The sequence below is a fragment of the Equus przewalskii genome, chromosome 1 (genome assembly GCF_037783145.1).
Source record: "Equus przewalskii isolate Varuska chromosome 1, EquPr2, whole genome shotgun sequence".
NCBI classification, from domain to species: Eukaryota; Metazoa; Chordata; class Mammalia; order Perissodactyla; family Equidae; genus Equus; species Equus przewalskii.
Window position 1 is genome coordinate 17,659,498 of NC_091831.1, and position 25,865 is coordinate 17,685,362.

Below are 25,865 nucleotides of genomic sequence, written 5' to 3' on the forward strand. Positions count from 1 at the left end.
GCCGCAAGCAGGGTTCTTTGCCCCTTTTTTCCTGCGATGTGGATCTGAGGCCTAAAGGTGTATCATCCATATTGCAACCAGGAAGCAATAAGCATAAGGAAGAAAGCACAACCTAAGAGTGGTGGAACAGAAAATGCAAAGAGCCTGATGCCCCTGGCCATATCCTACGGTTGTCGCACCAGTCCTGATCTACCTATGCATAGATTTGCTGGGGCATCAGACACATAAACCCATGGGCCTTCTGTTATTTGCAGCCCAATGGATACTTAGCAATAAAATAAATGAGCAAAAGCATGAACAGAATGCACAGAAAATGACAATTAGTTGATAAACATAAGGGGGAAAATGTTCAACCTCATTTGTAATAAAAATTCACATTGAAATAACTGTGTTATTTTCTTTCTATCATGGGTGCAATTAAAAAGGACACTCATGGGGCCAGCCTGGCGGTGCAGCAGTTAAGTGCGCATGTTCTACTTTGGCGGCCCAGGGTTCGGATCCCAGGTGCGGACGTGGCACTGCTTGGCATGCCATGCTGTGGTAGGCATCTCACATATAAAGTAGAGGAAGATGGGCATGGATGTTAGCTCAGAGCCAGTCTTCCTCAGCAAAAAGAGGAGGGTTGGCAGCAGTTGGCTCAGGGCTAATCTTCCTCAAAAAAAAAAAAAGGACACATTACTGAAGGGAACGTAAATTAATCTGCTCTTTCAGGGAAACAATCTGGAGATATATGAATACACATATATAGTCTTAAAAATGTTCCTAGCCAATATGAATACACATATATAGTCTTAAAAATGTTCCTAGCCACTCATCTGGTAACTCTACTTCTACAAATCATCCCATTAAAATTCTAAACGTCAAAAAATCCTGCACATATAAATGTCCATTTAAAATAAGAAAAAAAACTGTGATGCCTTTATTACCATTTAGAATCCTAGTTTTCAAAAATGTAAAATGTCTTACAACAGCAAATGAAAAATCAGAAAAACACTGTATATTCAATATAATAATAACCGCAAAAAAATTCCATGTAAAAAAGATTGAAATATATTAAATTTTAAATAACAGTGAGTATTCTGGGGTTGATAGGTCTATGAGGGAATATTTTTCGTTTTCCAAATTCAAGATGAATTACTTTTATAGGAAAAAGAATGTAAAGATTAAAATCACTGCATATTACACTTTGTTTCCCTAAAGTGTGGTTAATTCTAAATCGAGTAAAGGATCATAGTAATATTTAAACCACAAAACTAGGGAATAGTCATCTTCTCAAGACATCAGTGGGATCCTCAAGATGCAGCACACAGCTCCTGAAATAGCTTTACCTATCTGTCCTAAATGGTGAGGCTGACGGTCAATCCACAGTCAGCTCCTTACTACCCTGTATTACAGCAACTACCCATACGTAAATTATGTCTGTCTCTAGAGTATTTTAAGTTGCTTGAGAGCAGGAACCATATCTTATGAAAAAATTTAACAATAAAACCTCTGATTTCCCACAGCACCTACCGTGGTGTTTTGTACAATGAGGCATTCAAAAGATATTCATATGATAAAACTAAAAATGCACTATTGTAATGTTTCCATGAGAACCTGGACTGGGAAAACGAAATTCACTGTCTGAAATTACTTCTGGCAGTCTTAAATGGAGAATTACATCATGCTATGAGGCTTACTGAAATTTAATAGCGAATATCATGTCTTACGTCAACTCTTCTAAAGTCTCAAAATCAGTCAATATATTTGACTTTAGGAACAACAGAATCAGTCTTGGATCCAATGTAAAGTTTAAGCAGCGAATAAAAAGGATTTAAGCTTAAAAGAAGCTCTACCTATAGCAGAATATTTAGGTTAGAAGGACATCTCACTTGCCTCACCCTATTCAGGAATTTTCATTACCAGGCTCAGGGCTTTTGGAGCGACTGCCAGGACTACTGAGTACACATAAAACTTCCAGTCATCTAAAGTCTTTTGAAATTTAATTTTTTAAAAAAATGTGTAATTATTATACCATAAAATTGCCTCTTTCTTTTGATTTGCAGTTCTATGAATTAACCGCAACTGGGATACAGAACAGACTTTTAAGACTGAATTTCAACGTTAAAAAACCACCTGTAAGAATTCGCATTTATGCCTTCTTGGGTTTATTCTGTGTCAATCACTGGGCATACCAGAATCTGGAGCGGGGCAGGCTCTATATCTTAACGCTGTGCTTCCCAACCTCGGACCACAGACTTCTGCTGTACGTGTGCAGAGGGGTGACACACTGCTGCAAGAGTCACAATATGTCATAGGCCAACCTCAGTCACTTTTAAAACAAGCAGTTTCCTCCATATACAATCCACTATTTTTTAACATGCTACTGGTGATAAATGTATTTCCAATAGTCCTCAAATCCACAGTAATTAGCTGTTTCCTTAGCTAACACACAGGTTAATTAGAAGGGTCCCCAAATGACGTAATAAAAGAGCAGCAGAATGGAAGTGACTAACTTCTCTAGTTGAACAAGCCAAAACAAAGCTTCGGCTTTGTACTGTCCTTTTGTTCTGTGCTTCATGCTTTCAATAAGATGTGAAGCTCCCTAAGGGGCAAACTCTTTCTTTTACTCTTTTGGAATCCTGCTCCCCATTCCCCATATAGCTGGGAGCATCCCAGGATACCCTGCAGTGACCTAAGCCCGCTCCTTCCCTCCCTGGAGACCACAGCCTCAGGCCTAGAGGAAACCCACAGTGAGCTAATTCCTTTAACACCGAAAGCACATGCAGCAGGTACTCAGCTGTAATTTTTTTTCTTCTCTAATGTTTATTTTTGTCTTCCTGGTAACTCCACGTATTCAGAAAGAATGCCTACTCAAAAACAAAACAAACAAAACCCACTCCGTTTTAAAGCTGGGAAGCTCAATGGGTCAGTAGAAGAGCTTCCAAGTCGGTCAGACCCAAGTCCGAGCAGAATCTCGTCTTCCTCATTTAGCTATGCTATCTCAGGCAAATCACTTCACCTTTCGAGGATTCTGTGACTGTAAAACGTGGCCAGCAGTAACTTCCTCATAATTCCCAATCATGAGGATTAAATGTGTGACTGGACGTAACTACTTAGCATAGTGGCGGGTGCCTACCAAGTACCTAAAAGGCAGCGATATTTCTACTTTACTTTTATGCCACTCCCACATACAAAGAATTTCTTCTGCTCATGTGGTACTAGTTTGCACATCGAAGCTGGAAATAGTTTGAGGATTAACGTATTCCTAGTTCCTTATGCCTACAGATAAGGAAAGCAGATGTGAGGAGGGCAAGCAACTCGCCAAACCCCCCCAGGCCCAGGGCCAGGGCCCTTACACAGCTGAGATGAAAATCCCGGTCAGATTCCTAGGCCGTACAATTTCCCATTTAACACCCAGATGGCTCAGTAAGGGAACTGGAAGCATCTTCTGCAACCCCAGAGGCCAACAGGGCAAGCATTATTTACAGCAGGGGCGTGAGCGCCAAGAAAAGCCATTGGCACATAGCAGACATGCTAGAAACATTTGTTAAATGAACCAGAGCCGGCTCACCCCCTATCTAAGCGAGAGCCACAGTGCATCTTCCTCTCCTGGAGGAGGTAGCAGGTAGGGAAAAAAGTCTAATAAGTATTAGCATCGCTTGCACTGTAGCTTTGAGTTAAACGAAGGCACTGAATCCACAAACCAGTTTCTTTTAGAGAGAAGGGGAAAGAGATCCTCCAATGGGATGCAATTCCCACGTTTCTCGTCCCTCTCCCCGATAAGGATGCTCCCACACCAAGACCTCCAACCCTCGACCTGCCCTTCCCAGACTAGACTCCAAGGTCTCCTCCACCTTTCTATCCTCTCCACATCCAGGCCCCTTGTACCCGCTCAACGCCCGACCTCAACGTCCAGCGCCGAACGTCCGGCCCCCAACGACCGAAGCTCCGTAGCCCTCATGCCGTCCCTTTCCCCACCATGCACGTGGGAACCCTGACCTGGAAAAAGGCAAAAGGGTCGCTCACCCTAACCCACCTCTGAAGCCTAGCCGTGGCGGCGATGGCCAGTACCCAGGAGCGCCGCCGCCCAGATACGCTCTCGGTGCTCACCTCACCTCCGCTGCCCAGCGGGCCCTCCCGCGCCAGCGCGACGCCTGCGCACTGCACGCCCACGTGCGCCCTGCAGCGCCCACGCGCGCGCTCGCGGGAGGGGCAGCTGTGCTCTGGCCGCGGAGGCGCGTCTTTGTGCTCCAGCGGGTGTGCAAAGGCCACGGGCTTAGACAGTTCCTCTGCGGAAACTTAATGTAGCTGTTCTAGCTTCTTCTACAAAGGTGTCCCTGGGAGCTCTGAGGGGAAATTTTGAGTGTAAAGACACAGATCTTGTCCCTGCAAAGGTCACCTGGGTCACATTAACCCCTTAAAGTCTTACAAAGTTTTTCAAATTAATCCATTGACTGCCTGGTCTTGGAAATTAAACACCTGACTTTTTTTTCTTGACTGAGAGCATGTGATGATATGTTGGTGTTGCTCAAAGACAATATTTAAAACATTTTTTTAAACTATGTCCCTTTCAAACAAATTAAGAAGTGGTACCCCCAGGTACCTCATCACCCAGGTTCAACATTATCAATTTAGTCATTCTTGACTGATCTGTACCTCACACACTCTCCTCCCATTGTTTTGAAGCAAATTCCGACTTGTATCTTTTTAACGCATTTTATTTTTTTTGAACAGTTTTAGATTTGCAGAATAAATTGAGAAGATGATACACAGAATTTCCATGTAAGCCACACCCAGTTTCTCCTGTTATTAAGGTTACGTTAGTAGGATACATTTGTTACAATTAAGGAACAAATATTGATATTATTGCGAAAGTCCATAGTTTACTTAGATTTCTTCAGTTCTTACCCATTGGTCTTTTTTTGAACCAGGATCCCATTCAAGATACCACATTGCGTTTAGTTGTTATGTCTCCTTAAGCTCTTCTTGGCTGTGGCAGTTTTTCAGACTTTCCTTGTTTTGATGACCTTAGCTTCCAGGAGTACTGGCCAGGCGTTTCGTAGAAAAGCACACTGTTGGAATTTGTCTGATGTTTTTCTCATAATAAGACTGGAGTTACTGGAAGGAAGGCTACAGAGGTAAAGCGCCGTTTGTATTGCATCGTCAAGTGTATGTCCTGTGAACATGATTTATGACAGTTGATGTTTTCCACCATCACCTGTCTAGTGTTTGTCAAGTTTCTCTACTATAAAGTTACTCTTTTTTTCCCCTCCCTTTCCCATGCTATACACTTTGGAAGGAAATCATTATATGCAATCTATACCTAAGGAAAGGGAGTCACAGTTCCTGTCCTTAAGGGCAGAGTACCTACAGAAATTAATTGAAATTCTTTTGCGTGGGAGATTTGTCTCTTCTCCATTTATTAATATATTCATTCATCTCTCTATATGTATCAGTATGGACTCATGGATATTTATTTTATACTTTGGGTTATAATCCAACACTATTTCCTTGCTCAAATTGTTCCAACTTTGGCCATTGGGAGCTCTTTTGCCTCTTGTTCTCCTTTGACATACTCCTATCAATGTGAGGTGTTGTTATTTATTTATTTATTTAGGGCACTTTCTTACTTTCTGGGTCATTGTATCTTTTCAATCATACATATTTAAGTATGTTTCTTTAAAAGATTATGACTTTTAAAAAATATCACCAAAACTTATCCCACCTTTAATAATTTCTTAATATTATAAAATTAGTATTTAAAAATTCCAGAGTCTCAAATGATTTTTAATAATTGGTATGTTCAAGTCAAGTTTTTCATTAAAAATAAAGTCTGTCCACTGAAAAGGCCTAGAACAATAATCAATCCAGTGCACACCCCTATTCTGCAGACTATCATCTCTAAATGTAATTTCCCACTAAAAGTCACCTGGACTCCTCTTGGAGATTAAGGGCTGATTCTAAGTGTAAATGCACCATGACTTCATACTGATATTTCTAAATTCAAATTTAAAATTGCAGAGTTTTTACTTAATTTCTTTGATTTTATATTTGTATTTCCTCTCCCCAGTACTGAAAATCTTGGTTCCCAAAGATGTGATTACTTGTATGCTTTATACTAATGTATCTTTCAGAAACAACAATATGAATATTATTACTGACAATATGAGTACTGAAAAAAGTTTATAGTTTCTTTGATTATTTTCCCCTTGGAATAATATATCTCACTAGGAATGTTTGGCTGATTTATTGGTTTGAACTCAAGTCATTTCTTTACTGACACTTTAATTGCAAAATATGTTTTAATGCAGTATCTTCACTTAAGGAAGGAGGTGCCATTTCCTGTTGAAAAGGAAAGAGGAACAGAGTTACACAATGATTTTTTTTTCTTTTCTTTTTGCCAGCAGTTAGTATCAAAGAAGTTTAACAGAACGGTAGCAAGTTTTCTTTTATGAACTCTTGCATTGATGACTTGTCAGAATCAAATATTTTCATTCATGAGTTGTGCATAAGAAGCCCTAAACCAAAGAACATCTCTTCACCGGACAGAGTAGGTTTGCAAAACCTCCACAGACTGAAACTGCTCACCTTACCTCTCTGGACTGGATTAGGCAACCGTATTCAGTACGCTCCCTCCGAGCTACCCCCGACCCCCATACACTTTTTGTTGCTTATTATTGAGAGCTCCTACATGTCAAACCCCACGCTGCGCGCTGGGTACCCAGCCAGAGAGGCCACTTCCCTCGCTCCAGGCGCTCACAGTCTCATGCCAGAGACCAACGCACCAACGCTTTATTACTAAACAATGGCAGTAGGTGCCACGCTGTGGACACGAACGTGGTGCCATGGAAACCCTGGAGTCCCTCCCAGGGATAAATTATCAGACGGACAGGTGGGCTGCTGCTGCTGACTCTGCCCACGTCAGGTGCACAGTATGAGTTTTAGAGCTAAGTCACAATTTCTAATTCTCTTTGATTGCTTTAAGCCCATGACTCATATGAAGAAGGGCCAGAGTGTGAGGAGGGAGTATATGCAATGAGCGCATCCTACGGAAAGAAAGAACCCGCTTGGGTCGGGGAGGGGCGTGGGAGGCAGGACAGCACTACCAGCGGGCGAGCCGGCCCGCCGGGTCCGCCAGGGCGTGGGTGCCAGCCAGTCTGAGCGCGCGGCTGGGAGCGCCCGGGCAGGAGGCGGGGCTGCGCCGGCCCCGCCCACTGCAGACAGGTTACTCGGGCTCCAAGGTGCGCCGCGTCACACCATCCTCGCCGCACTGATTGGCTGCTCCAGGGAGCCCCGCCCCTTCAGCTGTAGCTGGGCCGGCTTCAGCGTTGCCGCCATCTTTGTTGATGTGTCAGCTCCGCGGGGGTTTGGGGAAGCCGCGACCCAGGGAGCGCGGGGTCGGCCCTGTTCCCCACCGCTGCCTCCCCTCACGCCCCCTTATCTGCTGCACCCCGCTATGGAGAAGTTATCCCCTGAGCCGGAGCTTCAGCGGCCTCGTTAGGGGTGCGGCCCGAGGCTCGGAGAAGTGGGGTGAGTGCCCGAGGGGCGCCCGGGGCGGACCAGGGAGTCGCGGTGGCTGCGCGGCGGGGCTCCCCACGTCGCGAGCCGTCGTGCAGGTCCCGCGGCGGCTCCCCCCCAGCCTCTCCTGGGGGCGATGCGCGGAGGGAGCGCGCGGGGACGGAGTCCCTCCCTCGCCCTGCCTCCCTCCATCGGACGCGGGCCGCCAGGGGACTAGGCGGCTGAGAGGGGTCGGCGGGGGTCGTGGGGGCCGCGCCCCCTGAGCAGTGCCTAGAAAACGGCCGACTTTGGGCCGGTTGCGTGGTCTCCCAGAGCGAACTGCTGCTAAGCCCCACCTGCTCGGCGATCTTTCATAGACTCGATCGTCTGTTTCTCTTTTCGTCTCTAAGTTGACTGTGTGTGTGTTTTATGTTTACTGTTGGTAGCTACTTTTTACCCTCTTCCAAACACTTCCATTACTGTGATTTTAAGTAACTTAGAGACGATTCTTTGGGATCGTGGATATCTGAGATACTGTTCTTGGTTTTTATGTTGCCTTTTCTCCAAGGACATCAAGGCATTTGATAAACCTTGGCTGGTAAGATTGGTATTTCAATTTTTTGTCTCTATCAAATATGTAAAATGGTAAAGCCCCTTCTACCTGTCCCCGGTAGCAATCCTGGGGAACAGTGCAGGTGTAATTATTGGTCAGCTGTTAACAGTTTAATAACTTGCGCTAATATTCGCATCTTGATTTTCTTTAGAGGAAAGAGGCCTGGATTTGGAGTCGGAACATCTGGATTAGAATCTGCCTCTTTCACTTGGTGGTGATAGAAATTAGATAGGGGAGTGAGAAATTAGATAGGGGAGTGAAAGTACGCCGTGCAGTCCCGGGAGGTTGGCAGTTTTCTCTGCGTGTGTGCCTTGTTGCCCAGCTTTTTTATTTCTTCCAAAATGATAAGCCAAGAGTTTTTCTAAGGAAAATGTGCAGTAAAATAGTAGAACAGTGTTTCAAGAGGTGTGCTGGTAGTCATTCAAAAAAAAAGATATTAAGTGTTTAGGTATGCTCGGTGTGGGTGTAGCCTTCCCATCTATTCACTGCAGGTTCCTATTTGCGGTGTTGATCTTGTGGGAAAGATTAAGTTTCAAGAGACATTGATAGTGAAACTGAACTGTCTGCGTGTGTATAAGATTTACTGTTCTCTGTACAGGTATTTTTCACTTCTTTATCATTACACAAATTGAAAACAGTGATGATTGGCCAAGTTCTTTTTTTTTTCCTTCCTTTTTGGTCTTTTCATGTTGTTTTAAATTCAGTGAATTTAAATAAATAAAGTTACCTCTAACTTTAAATAACTAAAGCTGATCCTGAATTTCTCATAAACCTGTCACCGGGCTTACACTATTGCTAGTGTTATATTTAGTATTCAATTCAGGGCAACAGTGGGAGCATAGATAATTTCAGTTTACAAATAACCCTCTAATCTTATCATATTCTTTCAAACTTCTCCTTTGAACTTTATTTCTCAGCTACTGAGATTTAAAAAATCTAATTGGGCTAAGAAGTAAACAGAAGGAAAAATATTGGGAGTGAAGGGGCAATTGACACAAAATGGAAATCAAACCCAGTGAAGGAAAGTATTGGTTGGAGTGTGAGTATATTTGTCTGTCGTTAAGACACAGGAACTGCTGGTCTGCTGTAGGGGTGATTATATAGTAAGTGCTAAGGAATAATTTAATTTTTTTGTAAACTACATCATACCACATTAACCAAGCCCAGGCCAAAGGTAGTTTCAAGATTTAAACATTAACCAGAACTCCTTAATATAAGGCAGACGTGCAACTTATCTTTAAATTTTTTTTTTTTTTTTTTGCAGTCGTTAGCCTTTTTGAAAAGGGAGCTATAGATTAATTTTTTTCCCTTCTTTTAAAGCTTTTATTTTTTTTTTTCCTTTTTTCTCCCAAAGCCCTCCGGTACATAGTTGTGTATTTTTTAGTTGTGGGTCCTTCTAGTTGTGGCATGTGGGATGCCGCCCCAGCATGGCCAGGTGAATGGCGCCTTGTCCTTGCCCAGGATTTGAACTGGCGAAACCCTGGGCCGCCGAAGCAGAGCGTGCAAACCTAACCACTCGGCCACAGGGCCAGCCCCTTTTCCTTCTTTTAGTTTTCAGATTTGGGAAAAAAAATAGCTGACAATACTTTTCACGTTTTCTTAGACTCATTAAAATTCAAATAGTGAGCTTTATACAAGTAGCTTCAAAATAAGATTTCTATATTAATAACTTTCTGCTTTAAAACTTAGTATTAGACATATGTAAAACTGCACGGATCTAAGATACCAACTGATAATGTGACATATAACTTGATAATGTGATATACGATGTGGCCACTTATCCTCTTTTGCCTGGAATCTTCATGGACCATAATTTCTCTTTCTCCTGTTATCCTGTCACAGGATTTGGTACTATTTTGCGGGGAGTCCCTCTGTGTCTGTTGCCTTGAGCCTGGTTTGTTGTTGTTGTTGTTGTTTTTGCAGGGGAAGATTTGCCCTAAGCTAACATCTGTTCTCCATCTTCCTCCTTTTTTCTTCCTTTTTGTCCCCCAAAGCCCCAGTTCATAGTTCTGTATAGTTGTAAGTCCTTCTGGTTCTTCTCTGTAAGCCACAGTGACAGATGAGGGTGTGGTTCTGTGCCCGGGAACCGAACCCAGGCTGCCGAATCAGAGCACGCGGAACTTGAAGCTAGGTCATCAGGGCTGGCTCCCTGAATCTGTCTTCTTAACATCTTTTTCTGTGATATAGTGCACACACTGTAAAATTCACCTGCTCTGAGTCTTGGGTGCAAAGATAAACCCTCACAGGGATAATTGACCTTGGCCTCATAGAACATACTTTTTAAACTGAGGGACTAAAGGCCTCTTTTAAAATTTAGTGATATGTTTCATGGAACGGAAACTCAATGTATGAAGTTAAATTTTACCCAAAAGCTTAAGTAGAATTTGACTACTTTACAAAATATTTCCTCCTTTTGGTAGGATGAATCTAGAGTTCTTTAAAATAGCCAGCTCAGTTTTTAATCTTTTAAAAGTAGAATTTGACTTGCACAGATTCACCTTACGTGAACTTCAGTGTCAGATATTTTTATCAGGTGAAACAAGGTTTTCATGTTTCTTACACAGGTTCTTTTCTATTATTTTATTCTATATTTAGAAGCCTTATCCAGGAAAGTGTTAGTATTTTAAAGTTAGTATCTATCAAAAATCAGTCACTTGGGGGTTGTGATCAGATTGTGTTGAACTATGGGTGCTTTTTGATTTATTGCTTCTGACTTTAATTGCCATATCAGAACCTTGTTAGAACTGGTCAGAAAGATAAGTTATTTTGTTTATGCTACTTTCAAAGTGTTTTTGGGGAATATATAAAAAACTTTCGAATGTGCTTATTTTTTCTTCAAAGGACAGTGAACCATTATATTAAAGAATAAGAGTGCTCTCATTGGCTCAACTTGCTTATCTTAATGGACGTTATTTGATAAGTATACAGCTGGTATTATTTGAGACTCAGATGGTACAGTTTGTAATTTAAAAATTTGTAGTTTGTTGTAAATAATATCTGTGCTGAACTGAGTCAGATTTTTCTGTTGGACTGAAAACACTTAGGTATATCTGATGGAACACTGACAGACCCTCGAATTAAAATGCTGTAAACAAAAGGAGTAAAAGATTTAACATCCAGCTTTTATATATTGGTCCACTACCCTGGAATGTAAACTCCATGAGGGATGTCTGTTTCATTCACTGCCCTGTTGCCAACACATGGAACTGTGTCTGCACTTAAGACTGGCTCGGGGGCGGCCCCATGGCCAAGTGGTTAAGTTCGCCGGCTGGGCTACAGCAGCCCAGGATTTCACTGCTTCGGATCCTGGGTGCAGACATGGCACCGCTCATCGGGTCCCACATGCCATGACTAGAAGGACCCACAACTAAAAAATTTACAGCTATGTACTGGGGGCTTTGGGGTGAAGAATAAAAACAAAAAAGATTGGCAACAGTTGTTAGCTCAGGTGCCAATCTTTAAAAAAACAAAAAAAGACTGGCTCAGTACCTGTTTGGGGAACGAATTAATCTCTAGTTTGGAAATGTATTTCTGACTTGATGCCTTTGTATGAGGCTTGTTTGTTTGCACACCTTTTACCAAGTATCTGTGGATTAGAATCATTTCTATTTGCAGTTTATTGAATAAGCTTAAGTTTGTTGTTGTTGTTTATACTGCTAATTACTGGGAAAACAAGAAATAGTACTGTTAAAGACAGTGTTTTCATTTATGTGGCTCATGTATGGAAATTATTTTCTTGAAATGTGAGTTCTTTCATTAAGAAATAAAATCCAAGGTGGATAATGGTCGGTTTTAACGCAATAAAAAATGTTTCTTGACCAGTTGCCTACAGCTGATGAGCTCCAGTAAGAGCGAAACCAGTTCTCACTCCACTGAAACAGTTTTGGAGTGTGAATTGGTCCTGTAGTACTGTGTCAGAAACAGAAACAACTGAAAAAGAAGTGCTTGAATTAGGAGGAATTTGTGACTGTTCTAAGTTTTTTAAGTACTGTATTTTCCCCTAATGAGTAAAAGTCGCTAAAAAGTCAAATAACCTGTTATTTTTCTCTTCAGAAAAGCAACAGATACTATAAACTATAATTGTAATCACTGTATCTATGTATATGAGTGTGAATTTGATTTGTACAAGCACTTACTAATTACAATAATCTTGTAAACAAATGTCTAGTTTTACATCCACCCTCTTTAATCTACTCCTAGGCTGTTCCATCCTCAGTTACTTTGATGACGACTGCCCCACTCAAACTGCCCCAGGAAAAATCTTGGACACCAACCAAATTGGCCTATATCAGCCACCTGGAGACCCACAAGAGGACTCAGCTGACTGTTTTTTCCCCTGGTTAATTGTGGACGTAATCAAGCTCATGGTGGCCCTCCTCCCCCCACCGTTCTTGTACCGTTTTTTAATTTTCGGTGACGGCTTTGTTACATATATACACATAGCTCTTCATTAACCCCTCTCCTGTTCTTTTTGCCTCCAGTCAGCGTTCATTTGAGCATCAGAAAACTAAATTTGCAAGCTGACTGGTTATCAGATGCGAATTTATATGAAGACTTTTTCAAAGGTCGTGGGTATATTACTGAGCAACAGTATAGAAAGTACTTGTCTTTTGAGGTTAAAAGAGCCTTCTTTAATTTATAGGAGGATAATATGTAAAACAGAGTCTAAGCTGAGGTAGTTATAAAAACAGGTTGTTTTACCTAAATGAATATCCAGCAGAATGAGACAAATTTTTGTTGTTCTGCACTGTCTTGCACATTGCAAGTCTTCTTACAACCTAGTTTCTACCTTAAATGCTGTTCAGTCCCCCAGATCATTGTGTAAACCCAGTGGGTCCCACCCTTATTGAGGACCACCGAACAGCATTTGCAAGAATGTGTGTAAAGGTGGTAGAGAATGTATTTGTTAGATTTATTTATCTATTTATTATTACCATTATATTGCTTGAGATTTAAGAAGTTTGATTCAGAGCAAGGTTCCTCCTCCTTGCGGGTACAGAGATCATTTAAAAGGCTGAAAACTGCCTTTTCAGAAAGGTCCTGAGGAAGCCTGTGACTGTGTGCTTGATGAGCATAAGTGCACTTTGTTTTCATTTACATGAGAGATTATTTTTGTACTTGATGAGGGAAAATTTGGAGGAAGATTTGGCATTAGAGTCAATTTTTAAATATAATTAGGCTCTGGATAGACTAAAGGGAAGGACGTCCTAGATGGGAGCAAAGCCATGGAAAGGTTAATGTGCAGACTGGAGGAATCTTAAGCAGACTGGTCAGGCACTGGTACAGTATAGTGAAGTACTAGGATTTTAGGAATGTGTTGAGAGATGAGATTGGAAAAGTAGTGCAACTGGTTTAGTGAGGAATCGCAGCTCTGAGGTATAAGCTTGAAATGGTTTTATTTTTTCCTTAAAGGATCTCCAATCATACTGTGTAAAACACCCCTGTCCCCTCCACTTCCCTCTGAAGTGCAGTCCCTTAATAATGTCTTGGTTTGATATCATAACTTTTCTGCTACTTTTGATTACCAGAGAAAACTTACTCCAGAAATTGACAGGTTGCAATCATTTAAAAAACAAAAATAAGCAACTAAAAACCTTAATCACAAACTCATCTTTCTCCCTGAAGAAAGGTTGAAGCCGTTAGTTCCCAGCTGCTTGGATTAAGGAAGAGGAGTTGTACTTTGGGTCTAAAATATATTCCCTCTCCTTTCTCTAGCTAGCCCTTTTGGAGTTGGGGGAAGATGACCAGCCAGTGGAGGCAGAGTTTTCATTATCTGAACCTCTCAAGAGGGAAGAGGTAGTCCTGGCCTCACTCTGCTTCCTCTGGTTGCATTTGATGGTGGTCTCTGTGGAGGTGGTATGTGTGGATTTTTTAAGGGCAGTGTTTTAGATCCCTGGCCCCTTCTGCCATTGAGGACCAACTTCATGGAGCAGCTCCTGTGCCTCTTTGGCAGATCCAGTGTAGTACACGCTTTAACCTCATCTCTAGAGTGGATGACACTTGCCCTGGTGCTGTCTCAAGTCACCTGCCCTCCCATTAACCTTTTTGCTCCTTCACTTGGAGTTGAAGAAAGGAGAACAAGAGGGAGGAATGGAGTGAGATTGAGAAAACAATTCAAGTGTTCCAGGTACGAAGTGATCAGGCCTGGGTTGAGTTGCAGATAGGGGACAGTGACAGTAGGAAAGAGAGTGTAATTGCAGGAGACATGAAATTGGTAAAAGAATATGAGGGCAAAGGAAAGGAAGGAGTCATGACTAAGAAAAATGATACCATTGACACAAAAGATTAGCTGGGGGTACACAATTATAGGAGCTATAATTGTGACTTTGGATTTAGCCATTTTGAGTTTGAGGTTATGGTAAAACATCCATTGGAAATGCCTGTATTCAGGTGGAGATTTTAACATAGATATGGAGATAGAATGACCCTGAAGAGATAGATAATTTGTTATCTGTAACTCAAGAACACCACACTGAAAATAATGTGGGCATCAACTATGAGTTGTTGATTCAAGTTATCAAAGTTGATGAATTCTAAGAGGGAAAATAAAGTTGAGGACTGAACCCTGGGGAATGTGAAAGTTGAATAAGAGGATAGTAACCAATGTTTGTTCAGTGCTTTTCTCTTGACAAAGTATGGCACACAGACAAAAGCCGTAAAGTTCTTGAATGATTAAGTTTCTTCTCACTTGGTCTGTCTGTGCTGGGGAATCACAATGCCTTTATAGACTTAATCTCTTTTAAGTAGGTTCTTTATCTACTGCCTATTACATTTTGGTCACCTCTGAGTTCAACTTCAGTTAATATAGTATTGACTAGGTATGATGTTTAAAACTACTTCCTTTATTAGTTTTTAGATTGATTTCTAAATTAAGATTTCAAATTCAGCAGCAGCACATTTACAAGTTATATCTTAAATTGAGTCTTTGGAGAAGGTAATGTCAGTGGCTAATGCCCCTCTGTGAGAATTATCTTACTTTGTCCTGGATTTTGGAATATAGCTTGCTTAATGAGGCCCTTTATAAACTTACTGCAGTTATTTGTATTGTCTAAGCCAAGCCTTTAGTTGTACTAGTGTAGGCTTTGTCTTAGTTATATATATGCAGCAAGATAACGATAATTTTGGTTTGGTTGTTTGGAACCATGTTATACACATAGGTAATTTATAGTAGTAAGGCCACTTTCTATATTAGTTAATGCCCCAAAAGGCAGTCTAAACTAAATGCCAGGATATTTAACAAACAAGCTGGTCATCGTTCCCTTTCTTAGAATTATTCTTCCTGTTTTCTGCATTCTTAGAATTATGTTCCTCAAATACTAGTTTTATTGTATCACTTCTGTGCTTTAATTCCACAAATATATGAGAACCTACTATGTGCTAGAAACTCTATAGTATAATTAAGTCTACAAGCCTATCGTGAATTATTATCCTTTAACAAAGTTTACTCCTGCATATCATTCTGAGGATTCTGCTTGATCATCTGCTCTTACCTTTATTCACCATCGTCCCACCAACACCTCCATCACAGACTGAAACATATATCTTTCTATTAATTCAAAAATTTCATCTTTCTGTTTTGTTTTCCATTAGTACTCCTTCCATCGGGAATTATTTCTTTCCTAGTTTCTGTCAAAACTATGATCTGCCCGCTATTTTATCTAACCTCAGATGAGTCTGGTAACTCATCTACCCTATGCGTGCTTTATTGATATTTGACCAAAGAAGTTGACAATTCTTTTTCATCAAGATTGCTGGAATATTTTGTATTTTTCTGTCTTAGGATAATTTTTGATGTTGACTAATTTTCAGAAAATAGCTAGAATAGTAACCCTCATAAACAGCATAAAAATATGTATTCTAGTGTTGTTGAATTAGTTTTGTAAATGTTTGTTTTATGACCTAAGTAGTGCATATGGACTCCATTTGAATTGCACTGAACATTGCTTATTCTTGATGATAATGTTTGGAAATCACTATCGTACTTTCTGGATCCTTGCCTGGATGAAAGAAGAATTCCTGTCAGGGATCCTTTACACCCTGACTTTTCTGAACTCAGCTCTAGGTGTCTGGGCTATAGGTAGTTGTGTTTTGTTATTGTTTAATTTTCCTTCTCAGTAAGTTTTTATCATCGTTAATGTGCATCGTTTTATTATCTTGGTTTGTTATTTCTCTCCTAGTGTTTTCATTGCTGCCTTATTTCTCCAGTATTTTACCAGTATTATTCCATACCCAACAGCTTATGGGGGTGATAGGGGAATGCTAAACTGCAACTGAAATGAAGTTATATGACTGAATTGAAGGAGGAAAGAGAATGACGCTTTGTAGTACCTTACTTGTTGTGGCACACTTGCATTGGCTGTTCTGATTTTTTTATTTCCCCTCAAGGAAAAGCTTTTGAAAGAATTATTAGTGGTAAAATTTGTGGCCTTAGTTATTCCGCATCATGGATTGTGTGCAAATATATATGGTGTCTTGGTTTAAAAATTTTCTAAATTTTGATGTTTTGACTTTCTTAGATGTAAAACGAAGATCAGTGAGAGATTTGAAGAAATGCAGAGTGAATTGGTACCAGTCAGCATGTCAGAGACAGAGCACATAGCCTCCATTTCCTCTGATAAAAATATTGGGAAAACATCTGAATTAAAGGAAGATTCATGCAACTCGTTTTCTGGTGGTGAAAGCAGCAGCTTAGAAAATGAGTCCAAACTGTTGTCATTAAACTTTGATAAAAATTTATGTCCACCTAATGAACACGATAAGCACATTGAAGTACAGGAAAATTATATTCCAGATCATGGTGGAGGTGAGGATTCTTGTGCTAAAACAGACACATACCCAGAAAATTCTGAACAAATAGCTAATTTTCCTGGTGGAGATTTTACAAAGCAAGTTTCAAAAACAAATGAAACAGAACAGACAGTAACACAAATATTGGCAGAATTAAAGTCATCTACATTTACAGAAGCAGCTAATCAAAAGACTTACTCAGAAAGTCCCTATGATACAGACTGCACCAAGAAACTTATTTCAAAAATAAAGACTGTTTCAGCATCAGAGGATTTGTTGGAAGAAATAGAATCTGAGCTCTTATCTACAGAGTTTGCAGAAGAACACCAAGTACCGAATGGAATGAATAAGGGAGAACATGCGTTAGTTATCTTTGAAAAGTGTGTGCAAGATAAGTATTTGCAGCAGGAGCACACCATAAAGAAGTAAGTTTTTTATTTTTTGAGGTTATTTTTTTCCCACAAGAATTAAAGATTGATTTTTTAAAGGAGGGTATCATTTTGTCCACTTTTAATTCTGCACTAGAGCCATGCACATAGTAGTTGATCAACAAATATGTATTTACTGAATAATTGAGCAAATGTCAGTTTGTGGAGTTAATTTCTATTTTAACTATAGTTTGATTTCATTTTACTTTATTATATCACCCTGTATTTTTATTCTAGATTTATATACGTAAGTGATGCATAGGTTTACTCTTTTGTAACCTTTAACAAAGGAAAGTAAAACATGCTAGCCATCACTAAAATACAGACTGATTCTCTTTTTTAAAAAGTTAATTTTTTGTTATCCACATAATACCTTTATTTCCAAATGAAATGTTTTGTGACTCAGCTCTAAAAGAGCTAGTTTTTTTTTCTTTTGCTTTCATTTAATTTTCCATAAAGAAAACAACCTTTCAGTTCCTTTGGCTTAAATTTTCATGAATGCGTCTATTTCCAAATGTCTTTGTTTATACATCCATTCCCCTATTTTCTAATATCAATATTACTGTTGAAGGTCCCAACTAGACTTTTTAATTAAGAGCAGTTATTTGTGTATAGGATGTGCTTTGGGCATCTAAGAATAACAGTTTGAGGGCTTGCTGCTCTTTACTTCTCCCATCCTAAATTGTTTACTTATGAACTGTGGCCAAGGTTCTTGTATTTCAAGTAGTTTTCTGCAACAACTTGAGTATACACCTTAATCATATAAATAATCCAGGTTAAACCACTGTGCCAGAAAAGGCTTGAGTCAGCTTGCGTTCTACATTTTTCTCTTTCCAAAACATCTGCATAACTTGCTTCTTCGCTGCATTCTTCTGTGCCTCAGAGAAGCCTACCCTGACTACTTTGTCTAAATCACAGCTCAAGTTACACTCTCTGTCCTCCAGCCCTCTTTTAGTTTTCTTAACAGGACTTTATCACTACCTGACATTTTATTCTAAATATTTGTTGTTTATTTTCATTTTCTCCCTTAGAATGTAAGCTCCATGAGGGCAGAGACAGTTTGCTCACATACTCCCAACATGGAGAATAGTATAGCTACATAGTAGGTACCCAGTAAGTATTTGTTGAGTGAATGAGGGATCTTGAAAGTAGAAGATGGAAAGGCCTGGGGTATGAAGTTAGAGTTGGGTCCAAATCTCAGGTCAACCACTTACTAGCTGTATGACCTCGAACAAGTACTAGGCTTCATTTTTTTCTTAATTCATAAAACAGATAATTTCATAGACTTGAATATTAAATGAAATAATGCACTTAAAGCTAAACTTAGTAAATAGTAATTGTGCAGTAAATGTTATTAAGTAATAGCTATTGCTATTAATAATCCTAAAATATTAGCTGTTAACCTTAAGTATCTTTTTTTATAGTTCTGAGTACTTTGCAGGTAATTTTTAAGCTTTTATTTACATTTGTCTAGGGGACTGGAAATTTCTGCTTAAACTTTTATTTTATTTTACATTTACTACTCTTCTATAGCTATGAGAATATTATTAAAATATTCTGAAAATCTAAAGCAAGATTTCTCAACTCAGCACTATTGACATTTGGGGGCAGATCATTCTTTGTTGCTGGTGGAGCTGTCCTCTGCAGCGTAGGATGTTTAGCAGCATCCCTGACCTCCACTCCACCCAAGAAGCCAGGAGCAACCCTACCCCTATTGTGGTAACCAAAAATGTCCCCAGACATATGCCTGAAGGGGCAAAATTGCCCCTGGGTGAGGACTACTGACCTGAAGGGGTTCAGGTGCTGAAAGGATGAAGTGCACAGTTGAGATGCTCAAAGACATAAACTTAAAAGAGTGTACTTTTATTTATCTGATTATATTTCACTTGATTTGAAGTATACAAATTTCTAGGACAAAGTTAATAGCCTGGCTGGCCAGAGAAAGTTTTGCAAGGTATAATGTATCATTACAAAAGGATTATTTAGAAATGTTGATTTATTAATCATAAGTATCTACACCGTAGTCTGCAAACAGGTTATATTCCACATTTCCATTATTAATGATGTTTTACTTATACTGCCCTTTTTATATTTAGGCTAATTAAGGAAAATAAGAAGCATCAAGAGCTCATCTTAGGCATTTGTTCAGAAAAAGACAATTTAAGAGAAGAACTAAAAAAAAGAACAGAAACAGAGAAGCAGCACATGAACACAATTAAACAGGTAAAAAGACAAACAAAAATCTTTAAAGACTATACTTCAATTTATAAAATAATGTAAATACATTCCTGAAAATCTGTGTATAAATTGGAGTTCTGTAAGTTAAATTGTATTTTAAATACAGAGGATTGTTTGATATGTAAAGGACTCTCTTTTATGAAGTGGGAATCATAGCCTGTTTTTTTTTCTTTCATGTAAATTTATATTTTTATGTGATATGTGTGACTATATTCTACTATATATAGAAATCTGAGAAGAAAAGACAATTTGATTTGGCAGTCAAATGGACTGTTTTTACCAGTTAAGGGAAGAAGCAGTATACACCTATAAGTTTATATCCGGCGTTAGAATGTTTTTAAGCTCATAGTTTAATATGGTTTCATTCTCAATGTTTTGTGAACTACACTGTGAAGATTGCCTCTCCCACTTAGCTTTCATCTGGCTAGCTGGCTTCCCCAGCCTTGCCTTGCCTTTCTTTCTTTCTTTTCTTTTTTTTTTTTAATATTCTGTGATGCATGGATCAACAAAGTGAATATTCAGACTGGTAGCAAAACTGAGCTATTTGAGCTGCTCTTTATCTTTCTGAGCCGCTTTTTTTCTGTGGACAGGATTAGAAGCAGTCTAGCCTTAAAAGTCTTTTCTTGTGTCTCATCTTTTCACAGAAAGCAATATAATGAAAATAACAGTAAACAATTGGTAATAATATAATAAAAAATTGAACCAAATTTCACTTACTTATGCTTGGTATACTTAACGAACCTTTACACAGTTGGAAGGTGACTGTATGTGTAAATTTTGCATATTTAATCCTGGTTTTTATGTGCTCTAGAGCCACCACATGTAAACCAAACTTAGAATTTTAAAGTGTGAGGGAGCCTTGATAATAGGCTGAATCCATATTTTGGTAGACAGATCACTCCTGATGACCAGAAACTTCAGGCTGAATAGATGGGAGAACCAGAGATGTTCCTTTCATGAGCTTGGTAGTGGTTGTGCCTTTTTAAGAGAGAAAATTGTATTCACCTTGCTTTTGCTAGCCAGTACAGTAGGATTTTCTTCATTTTATCTCTAGATCTGCACCATTCAATATGGCAGCTAGTAGCCACATCTAAGTATTGAGCACTTAAATAGTGGCTGGTCCAAATTAAGAGGTAGAATACACAGTTAATTTCGAACACTTAGGACAAAAGAAAGTAAAACAGCTCAATTTTTCATGTTGATGGCATGTTGAAATATTTTGGATATATTGGGTTTAATAAAACATGCTATTTATTTCACCTGTTTCTTTTTGCTTTTTAAAATGTGGCTACTAGAAAATTTGAATTACACATGTAGCTTGTATTTCTATTGGAGAGTGTTGGTCTAGATCATTTTGTCATGAGGAAAATTAGTACACATGTACTATAAGCTAACATAGAGGGTTTTTTAAACAGCTTTATGGAGATATGATTTTTTAGGTTCCTTATATAGTTCACTCATTTCAAGTATACAGTTCAATGGTTTTTAGTTGTGCGATGTTTATCACAATTTTAGAATATTTTATCACCCAAAAAAGAAACCCTATACCCATTGGTGGTTACTCTTCATTTCCCTCCAACCCCTCTCCTCTCTCCTTCCCAAGTCTTAGGGAACAACTAATCTACTTTCTGTCTCTATGTATCTGCCTGTTCTAAACATTTCATGTAAGTGGAATCATACAATACGTAGCCTTTTGTGTCTGGCTTCTTTTACTTAGCATGATGTTTTCAAGGTTTCATTCAAATCGTAGCATGTATCAGTACTTCATTTCTTTTAATGGCCGAATAATATTCCATTGTATAGATATACAACATTTTGTTTATTCTTTCATCAGTTGATGGATATTTCAGTTGTTTCCATTGTTTGGCCATTATGAATAATGCTGCTATGAATATTCATATACAAGTTTTTGTGGGGACGTATGCTTTCATTTCATTTGGGTATATACCCAGGAGTGGAACGTTGGGTTAAATGATAATTCTATATTTAACTTTTTGAGGAACTGCCAGACTGTTTTCCAAAGTGGCTGGACTATTTATATTCCTGTCAGCAGTGTATGAGAGTTCCAGTTTCTCCACATGCTTGCCAACACTTAGTGTCATTGGACTTCTTGATTATAGCCTTCCGAATGGGTGTGAAGTGGTATCTCATGGTTTTGATTTGCATTTTCTTAATGGCCAGTAAAGTTGAACATCTTTTCCTGTGCTTGTTGGCCATTCATATATCTTAGATAGATACTTCTGTAGAAATGTCTAAGTCCTGGGCCTATTTTTAAATTGTTTTTTGTTGTTGTTGAGTTATGATAGTTCTTTTTATATTCTGGATTATAACCCTTTATCAGATATATGATTTGCAAGTATTTTCTCCTATTCTGTGGGTTGTGTTTTCACTTTCTTTCTTTTTCTTTTCTTTTTTTTTGAGGAAGATTAGCCCTGAGCTAACTGCTGCCAATCCTTCTCTTTTTTCTGAGGAAGACTGGCCCTGAGCTAACATCCGTGCCCATCTTACTCTACTTTATATGTGGGATGCCTACCACAGCATGGCTTGCCAAGCGGTGCCATGTCTGCACCCAGGGTCCGAACCGGCGAACCCTGGGCCACCAAAGCGGAATGTGCACACTTAACTCCTGCACCACCGGGCCAGCCCCTGTTTTCACTTTCTTAATGGTGTACTTTGAAGCACAAAAGTTTTAAATTTTGATGGTATCCAATTTATCACTTTTTTTCTTTTACTGCTGGTGCAATTCATGTTATATGTAAGACTCCATTGCCAAATCTAAGATCATGAAGATATACCCCTATGTTTTCCTCTAAGAGTTTTATAATTTGTCTTTTATATTTAGTTCTTGATTCATTTTGAGGTAATTTTTGTATATGGTATGATGTAAGGGTCCAACTTTACTCTTTTGTATATGGCTATCCAGTTGTCCCAGAAGCATTTGTAGGAAAGACTGTTCTTCCTTTGTTGAATGGTCTTGGCATCCTTGTTGAAAATCAACTGATACATGGGTTTATTTCTGGCCTCTCAATTGTTTCTTTGATCTGTATGTCTGTCATTATGCTGGTGCCACACTGTCTTCATTGCTATTGTTTTGTAGTAAGTTTTGAAATTGGTAAGTGTGAGTTCTTGAATTTTGTTCTTTTTCAAGGTTGTTTGGCTAGTCTCAGTTCCTTGCATTTCCTTATGAATTTTACTGTCAGCTTGTCATTCTACAGTGAAGCCTACTGGGTTTCTGTTAGGGGTTACATTGAATCTGTAGATTCATTTGGGGAGTATTGCCGTCTTAACAGTAGTAAGTTTTCCAATTCACAAATATGAGATATCTTTCCATTTATTTAGATCTTTAATTTCTTTCTAAAATATCTTGTAGTTTTGAGAGTGTAAGTTTTGCACTTCTTTTGTTAAATTTATTGCAAGGTAATTTATTCTTTTTTATCTGTTTGTTTGTGAGGAAGATTGGCCCTGAGCTAACATCTGTTGCCAATCCTCCTCTTTTTGCTTGAGGAAGATTGTTGCTGAGCTAACATCTGTGCCAATCTTCCTCTCTTTTATGTGGGATGCCACCACAGTGTGGCTCGATGAGCAGTGCTAGGTTTGCGCCTGGGATCTGAACATGTGAACTCCAGGCTGTTGAAGTGGAGCACACAAACTTAACCACTATGCCATAAACCCAATTTATTCTTTTTAATGCTATTGTAAATGGAATTCTTTTCTTAATTTCATTTTCAGGTTGTTAATTACAAGTGTAGAAATAATTGACTTTTTAATATTATATCCTGTAACCTTACTGAACTCATTTATTAGTTCTAAAAATTTTTTTTGTGAATTTCTTAGGATTTCCTGAATACAAGGTCATGTCATCTGCAAACAGTTTCACTTACTTCTTCCTTTCTAATCTGGGTGCCTTTTATTTCATTTCCTGCCTGATTGCCCTGCTGGATCCTCCAAAACAATATTGAATAGAAGTGGCGAGAGTGTGTATCTTTCTCTTATTCCTGATCTTAGGGAGAAAGCATTCAGTCTTTCACCATTAAGTACAGTGTTAGTTGTGGGTTTTTCACAAATGCTCTTTATCAGGTTGAAGAAGTTTCTTTCTATTCCTAATTTGTTGAGTGTTTTTATCATGAACATGTGTTGTATTTTATCACATGCTTTTTCTGCATCTATTGAGATGATCGTGTGTTATTTGTTGTTCTCTTGGTATATTGTGTCACACCAATTGATTTCCAGGTGTTAAACCAGCCTAGCCTTACTAGGATGAATCCGTTTTGGTCGTAGTATCTAATTCTTTCTATATATTGCATGATTGGTTTGCTAGTATTTTGTTGAGAATTTTTCCATCTGTATTCATAAGAGAGATTAGTCTTGTAGCTTTCTTTTCTTGTGATGTCTTTGTCTGGTTTTTGTGTCAGGGTAGGACTGACCTCATAGAATGAGTTGGGAAGTGTTCCTTCCTTTTTGGGGGGAAGAGTTTGTGAACATTTGGTATTAATTCTTTAAATATTTGGTATAATTTACCTATGTAGTGACCTGGGCCTGAATTTTTTTTGTGGGTAGTTTTTTATTTTTTGATTCCTAATTCAGTCTGTTTTGTTGTTATAGGTGCATTCAGATTTTCTATTTCTTCTTGATGCTTTTTTGGTAGTTTGTGTCTTTCTAGGAGTTGTCCATTTCATCTAAGTTAAGTTGTTCATGGTATTCATTCATAATTCTTTTTATTTCTGTAAGGTCAGTATGTCCCTCTTTCATTTCGATTCTAGTGATCAATCGAGCTAAAGGTTTTTCAATTTTATTGATCTTTTCAAAGAACCATTTTTTGTTTTGTTAATTTTTCTCTATTTTTCTATTCTCCATTTCATTAATTTCCTCTCTAATCTTTATTATTGCCTTGCTCTTGCTGGCTTTAGGTTTAGTTTGCTCTTATTTTTCCAGTATCTTAGGATGGAAGTTTAGGTTATTAATTTGAGATCTTTCTTGTTTTTTAATATAGGTGTTTATAGCTATAAATTTCCCTCTAAGCACTCTTTCAAATGCAGCTCGTAAGTTTTGGATATGTTGTGTCTTTATTTTCATTCATCACCTAATTTCCCCTGTGATTTCTCCCATTGGTTATTTAGGTGTTAATTTTTACATATTTGTGAATTTCTCAAATTTCTTTCTGTGTTAATGGGTTCTGCTTCCATTCCATTATGATTGGAGAAGATACTTTATATAATTTCAATATTTTAATTTATTGAGATTTGTTTTATGACCTAGCATATGTTCTATCCTGGAGAATATTCCATATACACTTGATGAGAATGTATATTCTGCTGTTGCTCAGTGGAATGTTATCTAGATGTTTTAGATCCAGTTGTTTTATAGTTTTGTTCAAGTCTGTTTCCTTGTTAATCTTCTGTCTAGTTTTGTCTGTTATTGAAAGTGAAGTACTGAGTCGCCAACTATTATTGTTCAACTGTTTATTTCCTCCTTCATTTCTGTAAGTTTTTGCTTCATGTATTTTGGTACTATGTTTTTAGGTGCATATGTATTTATAATTTTCGTATCTCTCTTCTGGATTGACCCTTTATATCACTGTGACATGTCCCTCTTTATCTCTAGTAACATTTTTTATTTTAGTCTATTTGTTTGGTATTAATGTACCCACTCCTCCTTTCTTATAATTGCTATTTGCATGATATATCTTTTTCTATTCTTTTACTTTCAGTCTATTTATATCTTTGAATCTTAAGCAACTCTTGTAGATAGCGTATTTTGGATCTTATTTTTTATTTCAGTCTGACAATCTCTGTGTTTTGATATGGTTATTTAATTCACTAATTTACTGTTATTATTGATTGTTGGATTTGTGTCTCCCCCTTTTTTTTTTTTTTCCTTTGTCTCCCCAAAGCTCCCTGGTACATAGTTGTGGTTTTTTGTTTTTTTTTTTGAGGAAGATTAGCCCTGAGCTAACTGCTGCCAATCCTCCTCTTTTTGCTGAGGAAGGCTGGCCCTGAGCTAACATCCATGGCTATCTTCCTCTACTTTATATGTGGGATGCCTACCACAGCATGGCGTGCCAAGCAGCACCATGTCCGCACCTGGGATCCGAACCGGTGAACCCTGGGCCGCTAAAGCGGAACGTGCACACTTAACTGCTGCATCACTGGGATGGCCCCCATAGTTGTGTATTTTTTGTTGTGGGTCCTTCTAGTTGTGGCATGTGGGACGCCACCTCAGCATGGCTTGATGAGCAGTGCCATGTCTGCACCCAGGATCCAAACCAGTGAAACCCTGGACCTCTGAAGCGGAGTGCGCAAACTTAACCACTTGGCCTCGGG

General features: G+C 38.8%; 2 protein-coding genes across 10 annotated transcripts in view; one reads left to right on the forward strand and one right to left on the reverse strand.

Annotated features, from left to right (window-relative positions):
* TDRD1 (tudor domain containing 1) overlaps positions 1-4,164 on the reverse strand; it is a 45,561-nt gene extending 41,397 nt beyond the window's left edge. For 3 of the 9 annotated variants that reach the window (XM_070632420.1, XM_070632412.1, XM_070632424.1), the window contains exon 1: positions 4,019-4,149. The gene's annotated coding sequence lies outside the window, so the exon portion shown is untranslated. Of the gene's footprint in view, positions 1-3,836; positions 3,897-4,008 lie in introns of those variants that run through there. The other 6 variants (XM_070632421.1, XM_070632415.1, XM_070632423.1 and 3 more) reach the window with 5 other exon arrangements.
* A 2,697-nt stretch (positions 4,165-6,861) lies between these two features.
* Positions 6,862-25,865, forward strand: part of CCDC186 (coiled-coil domain containing 186) — a 54,367-nt gene continuing 35,363 nt past the window's right edge. Inside the window, exons 1-3 of the mRNA XM_008506840.2 lie at positions 6,862-7,512; positions 16,609-17,304; positions 19,404-19,530. Of these exons, the coding sequence (XP_008505062.1) occupies positions 16,643-17,304; positions 19,404-19,530 (789 nt within the window). The 5' untranslated portion in view covers positions 6,862-7,512; positions 16,609-16,642. The remainder of the gene's footprint in view (positions 7,513-16,608; positions 17,305-19,403; positions 19,531-25,865) is intronic.